The sequence below is a fragment of the Zingiber officinale genome, chromosome 9B (assembly GCF_018446385.1).
Source record: "Zingiber officinale cultivar Zhangliang chromosome 9B, Zo_v1.1, whole genome shotgun sequence".
Classification (NCBI taxonomy): Eukaryota; Viridiplantae; Streptophyta; class Magnoliopsida; order Zingiberales; family Zingiberaceae; genus Zingiber; species Zingiber officinale.
The window spans coordinates 43,310,435-43,325,181 of NC_056003.1; the positions used below are offsets into that span (position 1 = coordinate 43,310,435).

The following is a 14,747-nucleotide window of genomic DNA, read 5'->3' on the forward strand; positions in this document are numbered from 1 at the left end:
CTTGGAAATCTCGAACCCTCTCGAAAATGGATGGTCGCAGAGTGGCTTGGTCGCATTGTAGCGGCAGCAGGGCGGCGACACAGGGAAGAGACCTTCACGGGGAAAGCGAAGGAGGGTTTTGTACCATTTGTGAGTGAGATTTCGTGCGTCGCAGCAGCAGGTAGGGTAAACCCTAGGTGACAAGAGCAGTGGCGACACGGGAAAGAGGAGAGAGATCTCCACGAGAAGAAAGTGGCAACACGGGAAAGAGGAAGAGAATTCTCGCTGTTTTATTTTTTCCCACGTAGGATGGATGAGTCATTCGCGGAGGCTTTCGTGTTTTTTTTCACTCCGCATATCATTTCTCTTATTCAATATTCCATCTCGATTTAGAAATGATGTCCTTCATATTGTATTTTCAGTCATGATACTATAGGAATCGCAAACCTAAAAGTGTATCTTTATCAACACTTCAAAATCAAGAACTTAGCTTAACTACATTCTTATCATTAAGTTTTCCATTAAGGGGAGAGAATGATACTTAATAAGAAAAAACGTGTTACCGTCATGTTAGTTGCGCTCTCATAACTACCCCACGTTATTAAGAGAGAGTTAAATAAAAAATTCAAATTGGCATGTACATGGATGGAGTCAGCAGAGATAATGAAATCTTATATTGAGTTTTAACCCCCGACCACTACGGTCATTATCCCTTGAACTTACCAACTAAACTCGTCCTGGGGACCTAAATATTAAACCAGGTAACACTGAACCTAGGGCAACCGACTTGGCTTCACGGAAGTTTTCCACCAGTCGCTAGGGTAAATCGGGAAGTGTACACTGCGAACGGCCCAAAAGTACGACATCCCGTGGTTGCATGCCCAATTTGAAGAAAAAAATCCCTACAATATACTATAGCTAGGAATTAAACCATAGGTATATGGATAACAACTTAATGCCCTTCCACTGCACCTAGGGTTGTAAATGAACCAAGCGTTCATGAACAAGCTTGGTGTTCGACTTGGTAAGAGCTTGTTTATGTTCGTTCAATATACGTAAGATTAATTAAATAAACAAACTTTAACAGCTTGTTAAGCTAAATAAACAAGCTTGAACACATATGTGTTCAGCTCGTTAACGTTCGTCAACAACGTTCGTTAACAATGTTCACGAACCATATTTATTAATAAAACTCTTTTCAATATGCTAAATAAACAATAAAATAAAATAAAATAAATAAATTTAAATTATCAATCTTAATAACCAATCAAATAATTAAAAATTTCAAACTATCAAACAAGCTTGAATTGAGATCTTGATAACATGTAAACGAACCAAGCTCAAACTAAGCTCAAGCCAAGCTCGAACCAAACTCAAGTCAAATTTGAATTGAGAGTTTGATAACATCTAAACAAACCAAGCTCAAGCCAAGCTTCAAACAACCTCAAGCTCATAAAAAATAAACCAAATCAAGCTTAAACACTCATTTCAAAAGCTTGGTTCATTTTGAACTCGGCTCGGCTCGGTTATCTTATCAAACAAGCTTGAACACCCTAAAGCTCGGCTCAGCTCGGATTGTTTACAGCCCTAACTGCACCGTAGCCCCAGGGTGGCCACAATGATATTTAATATACATTGATGTGTCTGAGGAAATTGGCAAACTAGATACTAGATTCAACTATCTATTAATTAAAGCTAGAACTAAGAAGCTATTTTCTAATCCCAAAAAAAAATGAAGTTTAGTTGGAAAATTGAATTTACCTTATTATTATCAAACTAAGCATCTCATTTGAGATAAGAGTAATAGTCAATCTCTTGGAGCCAATCCCAAGCATGATCATTGAGTGGCACCTCGAATACGCCAAAAAAAGTCTACTGTCGAGATTATGATTATCTTCAAATTGAAAGGTACACACGACAAAGATTGAACAAGTTCTTCCATAAACAAACTATTCACGTCGCTCTCTTATCGTGATTATAACTATATACCTCTAAGTTGAGTAATGCTAATTGTTGAGGTAACACATCAAACTAATTGTTGAGGTAACACACAGAGGTAAAATACAAGACTATAGCCCTCACTGATCATATATAAGCTTACATAACTCAAACAATCTATAGCCAAGTTGAGTAATGCTTCGATTGAGCCAATGAAGCTATAATAATAATTTTTCTAATTCTATTTGCAGGATGAATACCCTATCGCTTTAGCCCATTGATCTGGTATGAAGCCTGCATACATTTGAGAACATGGTAGATTGTAAGGAAGTGTTTCCCCTATCTTGGGTTGTCTTTTGTCATTAGAGGTATATCAACTATTTTAGAAAATTTATCTAGTGCTTGAAGACATACGGAGGCTTGCATTGGTGCAGCATCACACAGGCAGATTGGGGAGGGATGGGAAGCTATTGGGGATTGGCAATGCTAGAAACCTATGTCACAATCTTCAGTGTGAAAAAATACAATGCAATGGATAGATTAAGTGTACTGTCATATATGCAATAGCATTTAACCAACATCAAACAAGTACAAAACATCATCTGAGCTAAAATGTTCAAATACAGACTGAAGGTCGATCAAAACAGAATAATCCTCTCCACTCAACCATACTCTTGAGCAAATTTTCACTTAACCACTGCGCCACTGTGGAAAAACAGGACATTTATAGGCCAACGAGAACACTCTGCACTAATTCCGTGTCCTTGACCAGGAAGATGAAGATGACGCCCTTGGACCACCAAAGGATGGTCGGCGGTTCTCACTTGTCCACCTATCACCACTACCAGGTGGGGGAGGACGTTCATCCTTCCTTCCCCACCGATCAGGCTCAGAAGGGGCAGCTGCTGCCCTTTGACCCTCACTTCTGTCACGGATGAATCTTGGCACATACTTTCCAGCAGCTGGTGCTGCTGATGCAGGGGAAGCTGCTGCTGCAGTAATAGGTTCGGGAGGTGCTGAAGCAAGGCCAGTTGGTTGTGGCAGAGGTTCAGTGGGTTTTCTAAGTGCTTCTCTTCGCAGCTGTTCCTTCTCTTCCAACTCCCTCTCCCGTTGTCTTTGTCTCTCGGCTATTGCATCCAGCTTTGCTTTCCGTTCTGCATCCTCTATCTTTCGTCTCTCTTCCTCTGCAAAATTTTGACACAAAAAAATGTAACTCCCTGAAAGTATGGCCGTATCGGTATCATGTCCTTCCAATAGTTTTAAGTATAAATTTCCTAGAGGCTTCATAGTAGCATAATAAACTGACTCAACACATGTTAACCTATTTGTCATGTTACTGAAGCCAGTGCTAATATATTGAAATATAACTTGGAGAACAACAATTACCTTCACGCTTTCTAGCTTCCTCCTCTTCTTGTTGCCTGGTCAACCGCTCTTCCTCAGACTTCAGATAATAGAGAAGCTTCCTCTTGATCTCACGTTCACGCTTCCGCATTGTGACAATTTGGTTAATTTTATCTTCACGCTCTTTCTTCAGCTGGTTATACTCTGCTTCACGTCGGATAACTATTTTTTGCTGAAATATTTCCTGGGGAGTATTGAATAGATCATATCAGAACTATCAAAGATATAATTGTCTTGTATTTTAGATGAAACTGTGGTTCCTTTTCATATTCTTGTTGGTTCACTTAAGGTTAGGCAAAAGTCAGGTCGATGAAAGGAATCTAATTTGAGTATCTTGAAATGATTAACCTATGTTTTAAGTTCAGAGCACTGAGCACAACCTAAGAAAGAAGTAGTTTAATTAACATAAACAAGTACTTTTTGTTTCATGATCATCTTGACTCAAACCCAGAAAATAAGGTGCTAAACTCTTAAAATAAAAATGACATGAACACACTGAAACAAGTTTTCATTGAAGGAACCATCCTAATACTACAAAGACCATTCACAAAGTGAATGAATCACAAAGCCTGACAATTAAGCTATCATGTATTTATCATTCATGCCTTGGCATTACTAAAAATCAGCAAAAACACTTGGCTGTAAAACTATCTGCTTATATCGTGATCTGGAACATGTAAGTGGCACTTCAAGCAGAAAAAAAGGGAAATACTTTATTTCCTAAGTTTCACCAAAGCTTTTACAGGAAGACGATAAATAAATAAGTGTTAACCTTCTGCCCCAACATTCGTGCAAGTCTATTCTTCTCTTGGAGATCACCAGCATGGTGCTGCCTGCTTAGCTCTATCTCTTTCTGGAGGAAAAAAAAAACTTTTTGTCAACCTCACCAAAAAACAATATGATCATAACTTCACAAATCAGTGAGCATTTGAGCATATTGAACCAGTTGTTCGCGTTCGTGGAGAATTTTCTCTTCCACCAAGCGCTGCTGAAAGGCTTGTTCAATGAGTTGGGCCTCTTCCTCTCTCTTTGCCCGTTCCATATAATCCATTGTTTTGGCAAGTTTTTGCAGCTTCTTCTCCAACTCTTGCCTTTCTTTCAACTGTTCGTTTAAAGCCATCTCAATCAACGTCTGCTTAGTGACCTTCTCCTGACAAATAATGAACAATTGAATACACAGTACGGAAAACAACTCATTTTGCATTTTCATAAAGTAAACAAGACATAACAGTGCAGTGAAGTAAAAAAAAGGTTAACAAACAAAGATATCAAAGGAATGTAATCAAGACAGTAGAAAACACAAACTACAATCTTCTGAAGACAATAAAAATTCTATCACCAAACAAATTGAATAACTTAGACATGAGATATTGAGGCATGTCTATTATATTATCTCTTGCTAAGAAAATGATAACTTTGGCAATTATTTCACTTGTGACCACATTCAATAAAACAAAAGTGAAACACTATATCCTTTATAACTATGATAATTAACCTAATTAACTATAATATTTGTGGCAAATCTCTAACTTCAAGTAGAACCATATTAGCTTACCCCCTCAAGGAGAGGTTTCTTTCCCTTCTTTTTGGCACCCTTTTGTGTTTCAAGAAGCAATGCTTGGGCTTCCTGAAGTTCCCTCTCCTCTATTTCGCGGTGAATTCGCTGCTCCTCTCTTCGAATATATTCTTCAGCCAACCGCTTCTGTTCAGCCTCCTCAGTTACCTTCTGAAGTTTTAGTCTTTTAGATTCTTCTTCTCGCTCCTTCAAATGTCCAAAGAAAAAAGTTATTTTTGAAAGTTCAGCAAAATATCATCCTCAGCAAAAGGAAAGTGTTGGAAATACCATTTCCAGCATCTGACGTTCATGTTCTTCTTTGCGCTTCTCAATGATGAACTTCCTAGCAAGAAGCCTCTTATGTTCCTTGTCAACTATTTCTGCCAGATCATAACTCACACCCAGTTTGGACTCTTTCCTTAAAGGTGGAGAAATTAAGTTCCTCACTTTATTAAGAGAATCAGCGAGAATAGCAAGATGATCAGAGAGCTTTTCTGATTCAATGTCCTGTGATCAAAACCAAGTCATTTTGATATATAAAGTGTGTATCATAAGAATTGCATAACTTAGCATCAGGAACAGGAAGGATAAAAACATGCTCAAGCAGAAATGCAATCCAATAAATGCTCACATACAAAAAAGAAAATTAAAACTATTTCTCAGCAAAATTAAAAAAAAAATAGATTAAGGATGAGTCTTTAGTGTTTAGGGGAAACATAAGTTCAGGGTAAATAATAAAAGAATGTAAATCAATATAACATGCCTGTGAAAACAGACACATGAGTTTGAACACCATACCACATTACCAAATAGAACAGTGCCCTTCAGGTGATCAACTTTCATTGCTAGAAAGTTGTACTTGACTGCATCTACAGAAATCCTCTCCACAACTGAGAAGTCAAAAAATGGTATCATCTTCAACAAAGACTCAATCTTTATGGACTGATAGACCTGGGAAACCTGATAGAATAAAAGAAAAAAAAGGAAAAAAAACTTGAGATACGGAAAACAAATAAGAAAAGGAAATCTTGAACAAATAATACCCTTCGAGAAAAAAAAATGCTAAAATCACACCTGCTGAAGAACTCTTAAAGTGGTCAGCTTTTCAAGAGCAGGATTGTATTTCAAAAATTGCACTTCTGGAACTGATGAGGCTGATGATAGCTTACCACCAAGTTTTGAAATTTTAGCAAGCAAAGGCTGGACTCTCATTGCGAGGTCTAGAGGAAGGAACTCATTTTCTAGGAGATTGTAGATATCCTTCACTTCTTGAGAGACACAAGTCATTACACCTTTGTTGGTCTGTACAACATAAACTTTGATAAATTAACAACTGTTTGCTTTCATGAATTGACAGGAAATAAATCATCTGTTGATAAATAACATTTTGGGCACAACATATAGCAGTGAGGAATCTAGTGTTTGAACTTCTCGACCAGAAAAACATAAGTAACATAGGGTTACAATCCTTTAAAACTAACTAGAAAAGATAGCATTTTACACAGGAGAAAAGATTAACTTTATTGTTCCATCCTCTATTGTAAAAGCTAAAAAACAAACATATCAAGGATATCATCACTAATTACAAGGCAAAGTGCATAAAAGGGTGACAAGATTACCAAGGTCCTAAAAGCTCACATCAGTATAGAAGTTGCAATTTACATCCTTTTTATTATATTGGAGCTTAAAAGATAAAAGATTGCTACACTGTTAAAGTTTCAGAAATTCCTTGTGAGTGCTAAGTGAAGATATAACTAATTGTATTCCAAAAAGAAATCAAAAATTACTTGTATCAATTAAAAAATCAATTGGCTTTCATCTGAAGCATATGAAAATAAACTATATGGCATGCAGAAAGTACAAAATTAAAATGATATATAAAGAATTGAATTATTATTGAATGAAGAATAAATGGATGAAAGTGGCACTAAAGATGTATGGCATACCAATTCTGCAAGCAATGATGCACGTGAAAGCTGCAAAACAAGAGTGAAACATCAGAACTAGCAATTTCTTATAAGAAAAGACACTGGATGACATGTAAGCAAATGGCTTAAATACATACAACTCCTCTACTCTCCCCTTTAGGATCAAGAGAGAAATTGATAAGGCTAGTCATTCGTAGATTCCGTTCTTTTTCATTTTCAAGCTCCAAATGAGATGCACCATGCTTCTGGTCATAAGGGATCACTGAAAGAGCAGCTAATAAAACAGATGATGCTATCAACTGCAAGTCCTTTTGTGATAAATTCTTATTGTAGCTTTTCTGCAATGTGAAAAGCTTCAACCATGCATATGCATGGTATAAATGGCTATCTGAGACCCAAAATATATCTGTCAACTTAGCATAATATACCACCATTAGTGATGGCTTGGGACTCTTCTTCACCATACTCATCAAACCATGGATATCCTCAACTGAGCGGAACGCTTCCTGTACGAGGAAACAATACAGAAACATGTTAAGGAACGGAATTCAAAAAAAAAACAGAAAACCTAGGTTTAAAGCTCGGAAGGTATCTCTAGGTGACAATATTCTGAGACAACACCAGAACTAGAAATATCAGCATAGAAGTACATGTTTTACCCATGCTGCATGAAACTATTTAAATTCCAGGCATCTTGGGGGATGATATATAATTGGAAAGCTGGAAATATATGGGACTGACCTCACTTGAATGCTACAACCGCAACTTCCACATGATGGAAATCTGTGTTGCAGAGCTTCTACACTACTAATGATATATTATATAGTAAGGAACCCCTATCAAAAAGGTATACTATAAGTTACAATGTTTCTGATATTTGTCAAGTTGCATTTATGAAGTTTTAATTGAACTGATTATGAAAAGCCCAATAAATTGTTGCTCTGCAGGTAAACAAATAAAATGACAAGGGATTCAGTGAGGCTAGTTCATAACAAGATGGCATGGTTGATCAATGTGAACCCCAAATCACATATTGATATAGATTTACACCAAAGTAAATACCATTTAGGCCCGCATTAAAGTTTAGGAGATGCAATATAGGAAAGACCACAATGCTAGTTTACAAATACAGGAAATTGCTGCAAGGTTAAACCATAAATGGTATGGAAAGCAAAATAAAATATATGAAAGAAACTTAAGGCAATGATAAAATACAAACCTGCCACAGTTCAAGATCAGTTGCTATCTTGAGCTGCTCAATTCTGACATCCAAGTAAAGCTGCAAACTCTCTGGAACTGTCAGATCAGGCCTGTCTCTTTGGTCCCTATACTTGTTTAAATTAGCAAGATGATTTCTTATAATCTCACAGAGCCTGCGAAACTCTGTAGTCCTCTTATATTGTTTGCAAAATTGGAAGGCCCGATGTGCTGTCATCTAAACAATAAGACAGAAAGAACTACTTATATTCCATTGAAAATAGTATGTTCATCTTCAATATTTTGTTTAATTTCATTTGTATCAATAGTAGAACCTGAGACTCAATGCTATCAAAATCGCGAGTGAACTCGTAAAATCATACAAAATCACAATTTTACTTATGAAAATCGAGTGAAATTGTGATAAAATCGTGTATTAAAGTAAAATCGGAGCAAAATCGAAAAATCGCATTTAAACTTGTAAAAACATGATTTTTGAGATAATTTTATTGATTTTGTGTCGTAAATAAAAGGGAACTATTTTGGACAAAATGATATCATTTTGGGACGATTTTAGATTTGTATTTGTCTATGAATGATTTATATTAATTTGTTATCTTGTGTTTTATTTATCTTTAGATTTAAGTTTAGACTTGAATTTATGTTTATGTTATATTTTCATGGTAAGTATTTGGTTGTTTAAAAGTTTAAATATGAGTAGTTTATGATTATATGAATTAAAATGTTCTATATGTATATTTATGTTATAATTTGGATTAAAGTATTTAATGATCAATTAAAAAGAATATATCAGGTTTCTTTTAAAATTGATTTAAAGTATGATGTAAAATCTTACGATTTTACAATTCGATTTTACAATCCAATTTTATGACTGCTCTAATGATTTTGACAACACTGCTGAGACTTATTAGCTACAACTTAACAGCAAAGCAGTCTTGATTACAATCAGTTCATAAGCTAGATAAGGAAGTACTGAACTTCACCACAAATTACACAACGAAAGAGGACAAATGCATCCTTAGCTTCACCAAATCAAGGAGGCACAATGCCTAGGTGGCAACTAGAGCTAAGGTTAAGCTTACTGGGATCTATAACTATTAGGGGAAGAGAGGAGAGGGAAAGCAACAAAAAACCATATAACTGAATGACTATGCATGTGCAAAATTTGTGGATCAATCACTCTCCCTCCCCCTCTCCCTCCTATCTTTTCATCTAAGCCAATGAAGCATAAAAGAAGAGGAATCACAAACATATTCAGCAAACATACATGATTATTTGTTAATAAACACAATAGGTATATAATAATGCCAAGTGATTTAGTAGCAACAAAGTGACATTTGATATCTCAGATCACTTGCGAGGATCATATAAGAACTTCATACTATCTAACTTGAATTCCTAAAAGGATACAAAAATCATTTATATGCATGATTTTAAAAAGCCAATACTTAAGCCACAAAAGCACTAGGCAGATTTTGAATGAGAGCCTGGATATAAACTGCATATAATTAGCATATGACATATGTAGTCAACCTTATGTGGTTTATTTTAACCAATTTAAACTAATTGACTTAAAATTTGTAATTTATTAGTATTCAAAAAATATTTTGCAAATGAGAAATACTTTAGATATCAATATAAATATTTTTAAAAATTTAACATTGGTCACTGAAGCCTCCACATATGCGCTATGCAATGGATTGACTGCACAACCCCATATATACTTTTTGAATCCTTATTTATGAGTGATATTTGTACCGACTCATTTCCATTTTTAAACAAAATGCTAAGAGCATATATCAAAGAACCATTGAAAATAAAATATAACAAAAAAATGAGGAATCACAATATCAAAATAGAAATAGAAAGACATAGTAGTTAGGACAAAAAATTAGATCATGAAGCACCTACATGAAATGTGATCTAAGGATCATGATTTAAAATCTCGTGTCGTGCCAGCGGCATGGGCAAAACATCTCGTTCCACCGTCGACCGGCAAAGTGGCAACACCAGCACGCCCACGCGAGGCCTCGTGGCCGCTCGGAGTCCCCACGACCGCTTGGGCACCTCAAGCAAGGCCCCATGACAGCACAAACTCCTCACACGAGACCATGGCAACCATGGGAGGCTACATTATTTTTCAATTTAAAAAAAAAATCTTTAATTGCCAATTTTTTCAATCTTAATTTTTTAAATTGTTTTAATGGCTAATTCTTTCTCCTCTTAATTTCTTTCTCCTTCTTCCCCACATTTTAATTTGTTTTTTTATTCTTTCATCCTTAAATACATGAAAAAAATTCCTTTTTAATTTATTTTTCTTATTCTTTTTCTCCTTAAATACATATGAAAAACTTTCCTCCTTAAACTGATTAAAATAAATTCAATTTAATTTAAGCCTACTTGATCCTAATCTAGACTTTAGTTAATCTTAAATTAACTTTTACCCGATTCTAATTTTTAAAATATTTGTTTAACCTAATAGTAAGTATTTATAATAATTAAATATTATAATAATATTTTTTAATTAATATATTTTATATTTTAAAAAAATATCAAAACCGTATCATTCCAGTCATAAACCGAAACACTAATACGGTTCAAAATTTTAAATCATGCTAAGCATTGCAGAAAATGCTTTCTTGGAAGACCTTTTCCTTTGTTTTCCCATGTTTGACGAGATGTAAAACCTAGGTCAATGGAAAATAGACCCTTTGAGGGGAAAACAACTCCTTCTTGAGATCAACATAAAATAAGATCCACACCCAAGCAAGCCCCCCCCCCCCCAATTTACTTCTGCTTGCCAATACCATCACCACTGACCAGTCAATCAACCACCTCTCCCAAGCACCCGCTTGTTGATGTAGTCCCCCCATCTCCCAAAGACCTAATCACTTCTCCCTCCCCCAAGACCCAATAGGTATCTTCCCTATGCAACCCAATTGGTGTCATCCTGCAAACTTAAACACCCTCCTCTCCGCCACCAAGACCTAGTTGACATCACCCTACTGAAGCATTATCTCCACCAAACAGGCCACCCTTTTATACAAGCCTCCCCATCCTACTAAAACCCCTCTCCACTCATTGACCCATCACACACACACACACACACACACACCACACACACCAACAGCCAAGGCCCAGTCGGCATCATCTCAACCAATAACCCATTCAGCACAACCAAACTCTTTTTGAGTTCCACTTTAACTAAATGCCCGTCGTCACTCACTGATTCATAAATGGAAGCATACAAGCATGCAGGAAGGAACCCAACTTGAAGAACACGAAAGGAGGAATGGAAAAATATTTGCCTAGTATCACAACCAAACAAGGGAAAATGTAGATTTTCTGTAAAAGTATCTTCTGAAAATTTATAAAAAACTTGAAGATCTCTGCAACCATCATTTTTTTTATGAAATAAAATGTTATCAAATTTATTTCATGGTGCATATTGAGTTTGACCAAAATAAACTGTACAGGATTAAGTTAACTAACCAAATATATACTGGTTATTTCCTTAGGCAACCTTTGTCTCCTACTGTTTTGTTTTCATTTCTAAACACACAGGGATCTGTAGATTTTCAACCATAAAAAAATAGATAGCTCTTTGAAACTCAAGATACATTGCTATGTTAACATATTAAGTTTCTGGACCTAAATACATGAATCAATTTTGATATCAAAGAATTCCTAGAGGCTAAATAGATGTTTCGAGGATGCTTTACCGCTTTCTTATTTTAAGAATGACATATTGCTACAATGGCTTAACAGTAAAGTAAGCTGATGTCCATATATTTCCTTCAAACACTTAAGAATTTTAATGAAGTAGTCATAGAACTAAGCATATTTGAAACAGATCAAGCATATGCATGGATAGAGGAGCCTAACAAAAATCTTTTAAATTTTTAGAAGGAGAACAAGTGTTGTATCAAATAAACAAAAATTCTAGACATCTTACCGCATATAGTGATTCCAATTTTGAATTGTTCCGCAGAATCTCAAGCACTGTCCTGTAGGTCTCCCACAAGAATTTGAACCATGGAGTAACAAGTTCCCTGTCTGATCTATCTTTGCCCTTCTCCCCACTAACATAGCTTAGCATTAAATCCTCAGGTCTCTTATCAGCTTCAAGATCCTCCACGTCAAGCGCATCTTCCAAAGCTTGCACCTGAGTTCTAGCCTTCTCAGCTCTCTCAGTTGAAAGCTGCATGAAGTGTTTTATCACTTCCTCTAGAGAGCTTACATTTACTTGTTGACATATGATCCGATACTGAATCAAGCCATCCTTGGCAAATCGACCTTTCCTCATGTCTACACAGAGTTCTACATATTTGAACATGATTTTCTCTAGAGTCTTCTGCCATGCTCTGTACCTTTTTGAAGTGATTAGATCATGCAGGGCTTGCAGGGCAGCTTGCTTTTGTCCAACATTAACCAACTCTGAATAAAAGGATACAAGGGGAAAAGGTATGCATATTGTTAGTTAATAACTCAATTAGAAAGTGCATGTTGCATGAATGGACAAAGCAAATCAATTTGTGGATATATTTATTGGCAGTAATTGATTAATTGATCACGAGCTAACTATTAAGACAATAAGGCATGTTTTTGAAAGAATGATTTCTTAGTTTAACTAGCTCCTTTCTTCTCGATTAAACAATACACAACATTTGGTAACATCGGACCAACACAAACACTTTATTCATGAGATTCCAACATGTTTGTCTTATTGTCTACCCGAATTTAAGTGATGCAACAGAAACAGTATGAACTTATTATTTTGTGCAGAAGAAAAAAAATTTTTAGAAAAAACTACTACCTTCTGCACGTTTCAGAGCGTTCTCAGGCTTAGCAAAAGTCGCCATTTTCAGCAGAAATATATGCTTCACTGATGTCTGCTTCCTTCCACAGAGCAGGCTTAATGCTGCAAACAAAAGAGACAAATAGCAATGTCAAATACAAAGCTGAGACATGATAGAATAGAGCGCCACTCCTATTTTCAACATGCTCATAAGAAAGGCACTTCTTTTACACGAAAGATTAAAAGTTTGATATTTACATCCATAACAATTGCCATCATCAACAAATAATGTGGACTGAAATGGAATAAACAAAATCAAAGTGGCAAGGCTAACCAAAGCCATGAATTCATCACCAAATCACAGGAGACCTAACTGTGAAACAAGAATAAGCATAGCACACTACTATAACACCACGTGCAGTACACTATCTTCGTTCTTGCACTTGCAAAACCCAATTTCACAAACTCATTACTCCTCCTACTCTTCACTAGTGTTCTCCATCCATCTCATCATTCTAAATTCCTCAAATTCTCTTCACAGATTAATTTTTGTTATAGATTAAACACCTAGTGAATAATGCAAATACAGATTGGAAGGATGCAATCCTATTGTGACGAAATGCATAAGAGTGTAACGAAAAAAAAAGCAAAAATGCAGACGAGTCATTTATTGAAATCTGACTTGATTAAGATGTTTATAAATGATGATTCGGACCGGTGGAAATTCGATATACCTTGAAATGGCGGTGTGCGGCAGGCTAGGAGTCGTCGGCGTGCTGCTCACAGATCTTCTGCGCAGCGGCCGATAGTCAAAGAGGGCAGGAGATGATGTTCGCAACGGCCAAGAAGGAGAAAGGCTGGATCTTTAACATAACACGAATTCAACTCCGAAGCTCTAAGATCTTTAGAAGCAACAAAAAATAATTTCCAGAAAAATTTTAGCGACTGACCTTAGTAGAAGACAACCGGATCGGAGATCGGAGGAAGAAGAGCGACGACGGCGGATTTGGAGCAGGCAACTGCGGGCGATGGTGTGGGAAGAAATGCGTGGGGGGAGGGGGGAGGAATCCTTAGGTCGTAAGGGCATCCTTAAATGTCATATTTGCCCTTGTCTGTTGATAAATTATCAGAACGACCGAGCCGGACCAGTATAAAATGGTCCGGCTCAAGTTGAGTGAACCCAACCACAAAATGCTTGGGTTTGTTGAAAATGAGGTATTGGATTTTTATATCCATGTTAAACGGATCTTTCTCAGTTCCATTTCTAGCGTAAATAAATATTTACGACGTTACAATCATTCATTATGGCAAAAAGAGATAATATTTTCGCTCTTAACGTTTTCGTTAATTTGTCTCAGGATCAACACGAAAGAGATAAATCACGGACGGTTACTAGTCTTTGGAATAGTGACTAACACATAAGGGAGATATTTACCTCGACCTTATCGAAATTTGAACCTCAGACCTCATTATGACAACACCTCATACGCTAGCATCCGAGGAAATACGTTAGAATCACTCATACTCATAGTATTGGGGAAATGGGTTAAAAAGATGTAAAATTGATTAATATTTGAGAAAGTATTAAACTAGACAAATTTAATTTTAGGAAAGTAGGAGAATACAAAATTATATTTTAGACCAGGAATTAATTTATTTTAAATTATTTTTTTTAATTTGTTAAAGTAAAATAAAAATAATATCCACCAGGATTTTTTAGAACGACTTTAAATAATTTAAAAAGGAGATAAATCATAAGGACTTTACCTAATATAACAATCCTTTATATGGGTTAGATGATCAATGAGACATTATGCATATATTAAAATTGACCTCGTGACCTATTACAATAATATTATAAGTAGTACCAATTATATTAATCCATCAGTTAATTTTTTTTACTTGGTAGACCCCGAGTTGATCGAAC

The 14,747-nt window shown here is 35.9% G+C and overlaps 1 protein-coding gene across 2 annotated transcripts; it reads right to left on the reverse strand.

Moving 5' to 3' along the window:
* Positions 1-2,431: 2,431 nt before the first annotated feature.
* LOC122022652 (eukaryotic translation initiation factor 3 subunit A-like) lies at positions 2,432-13,918 on the reverse strand. Of its 2 annotated transcripts, none has more exons than XM_042580702.1 (15): positions 13,771-13,918; positions 13,555-13,683; positions 12,839-12,943; positions 11,978-12,459; positions 8,024-8,239; positions 6,942-7,310; positions 6,823-6,852; positions 5,951-6,178; positions 5,675-5,836; positions 5,165-5,383; positions 4,877-5,083; positions 4,265-4,471; positions 4,094-4,174; positions 3,304-3,505; positions 2,432-3,101 (listed from the first exon to the last, which is right to left on the reverse strand). In XM_042580702.1, exons 3-15 carry the CDS (start codon positions 12,882-12,884, stop codon positions 2,668-2,670), a joined length of 2,883 nt encoding a protein of 960 aa, XP_042436636.1. In that variant the 5' UTR covers positions 12,885-12,943; positions 13,555-13,683; positions 13,771-13,918; the 3' UTR covers positions 2,432-2,667. The 2 variants fall into 2 exon arrangements, with proteins under 2 accessions (XP_042436636.1, XP_042436637.1); XM_042580703.1 differs by having other exon boundaries at positions 13,555-13,677; positions 13,771-13,873.
* Between the last annotated feature and the right edge of the window lie 829 nt (positions 13,919-14,747).

Coding starts and splice junctions, on each gene's coding strand:
- LOC122022652 (XM_042580702.1), bottom strand. CDS start 12,884: ATGGCGACTTTTGCTAAGCCTGAGAACGCTCTGAAACGTGCAGAAG. Junction 6,853..6,941: donor AAGGGGAGAGTAGAGGAGTT/GTATGTATTTAA, acceptor CTTGTTTTGCAG/CTTTCACGTGCATCATTGCT. Junction 3,102..3,303: donor GGAAGCTAGAAAGCGTGAAG/GTAATTGTTGTT, acceptor AAAATTTTGCAG/AGGAAGAGAGACGAAAGATA.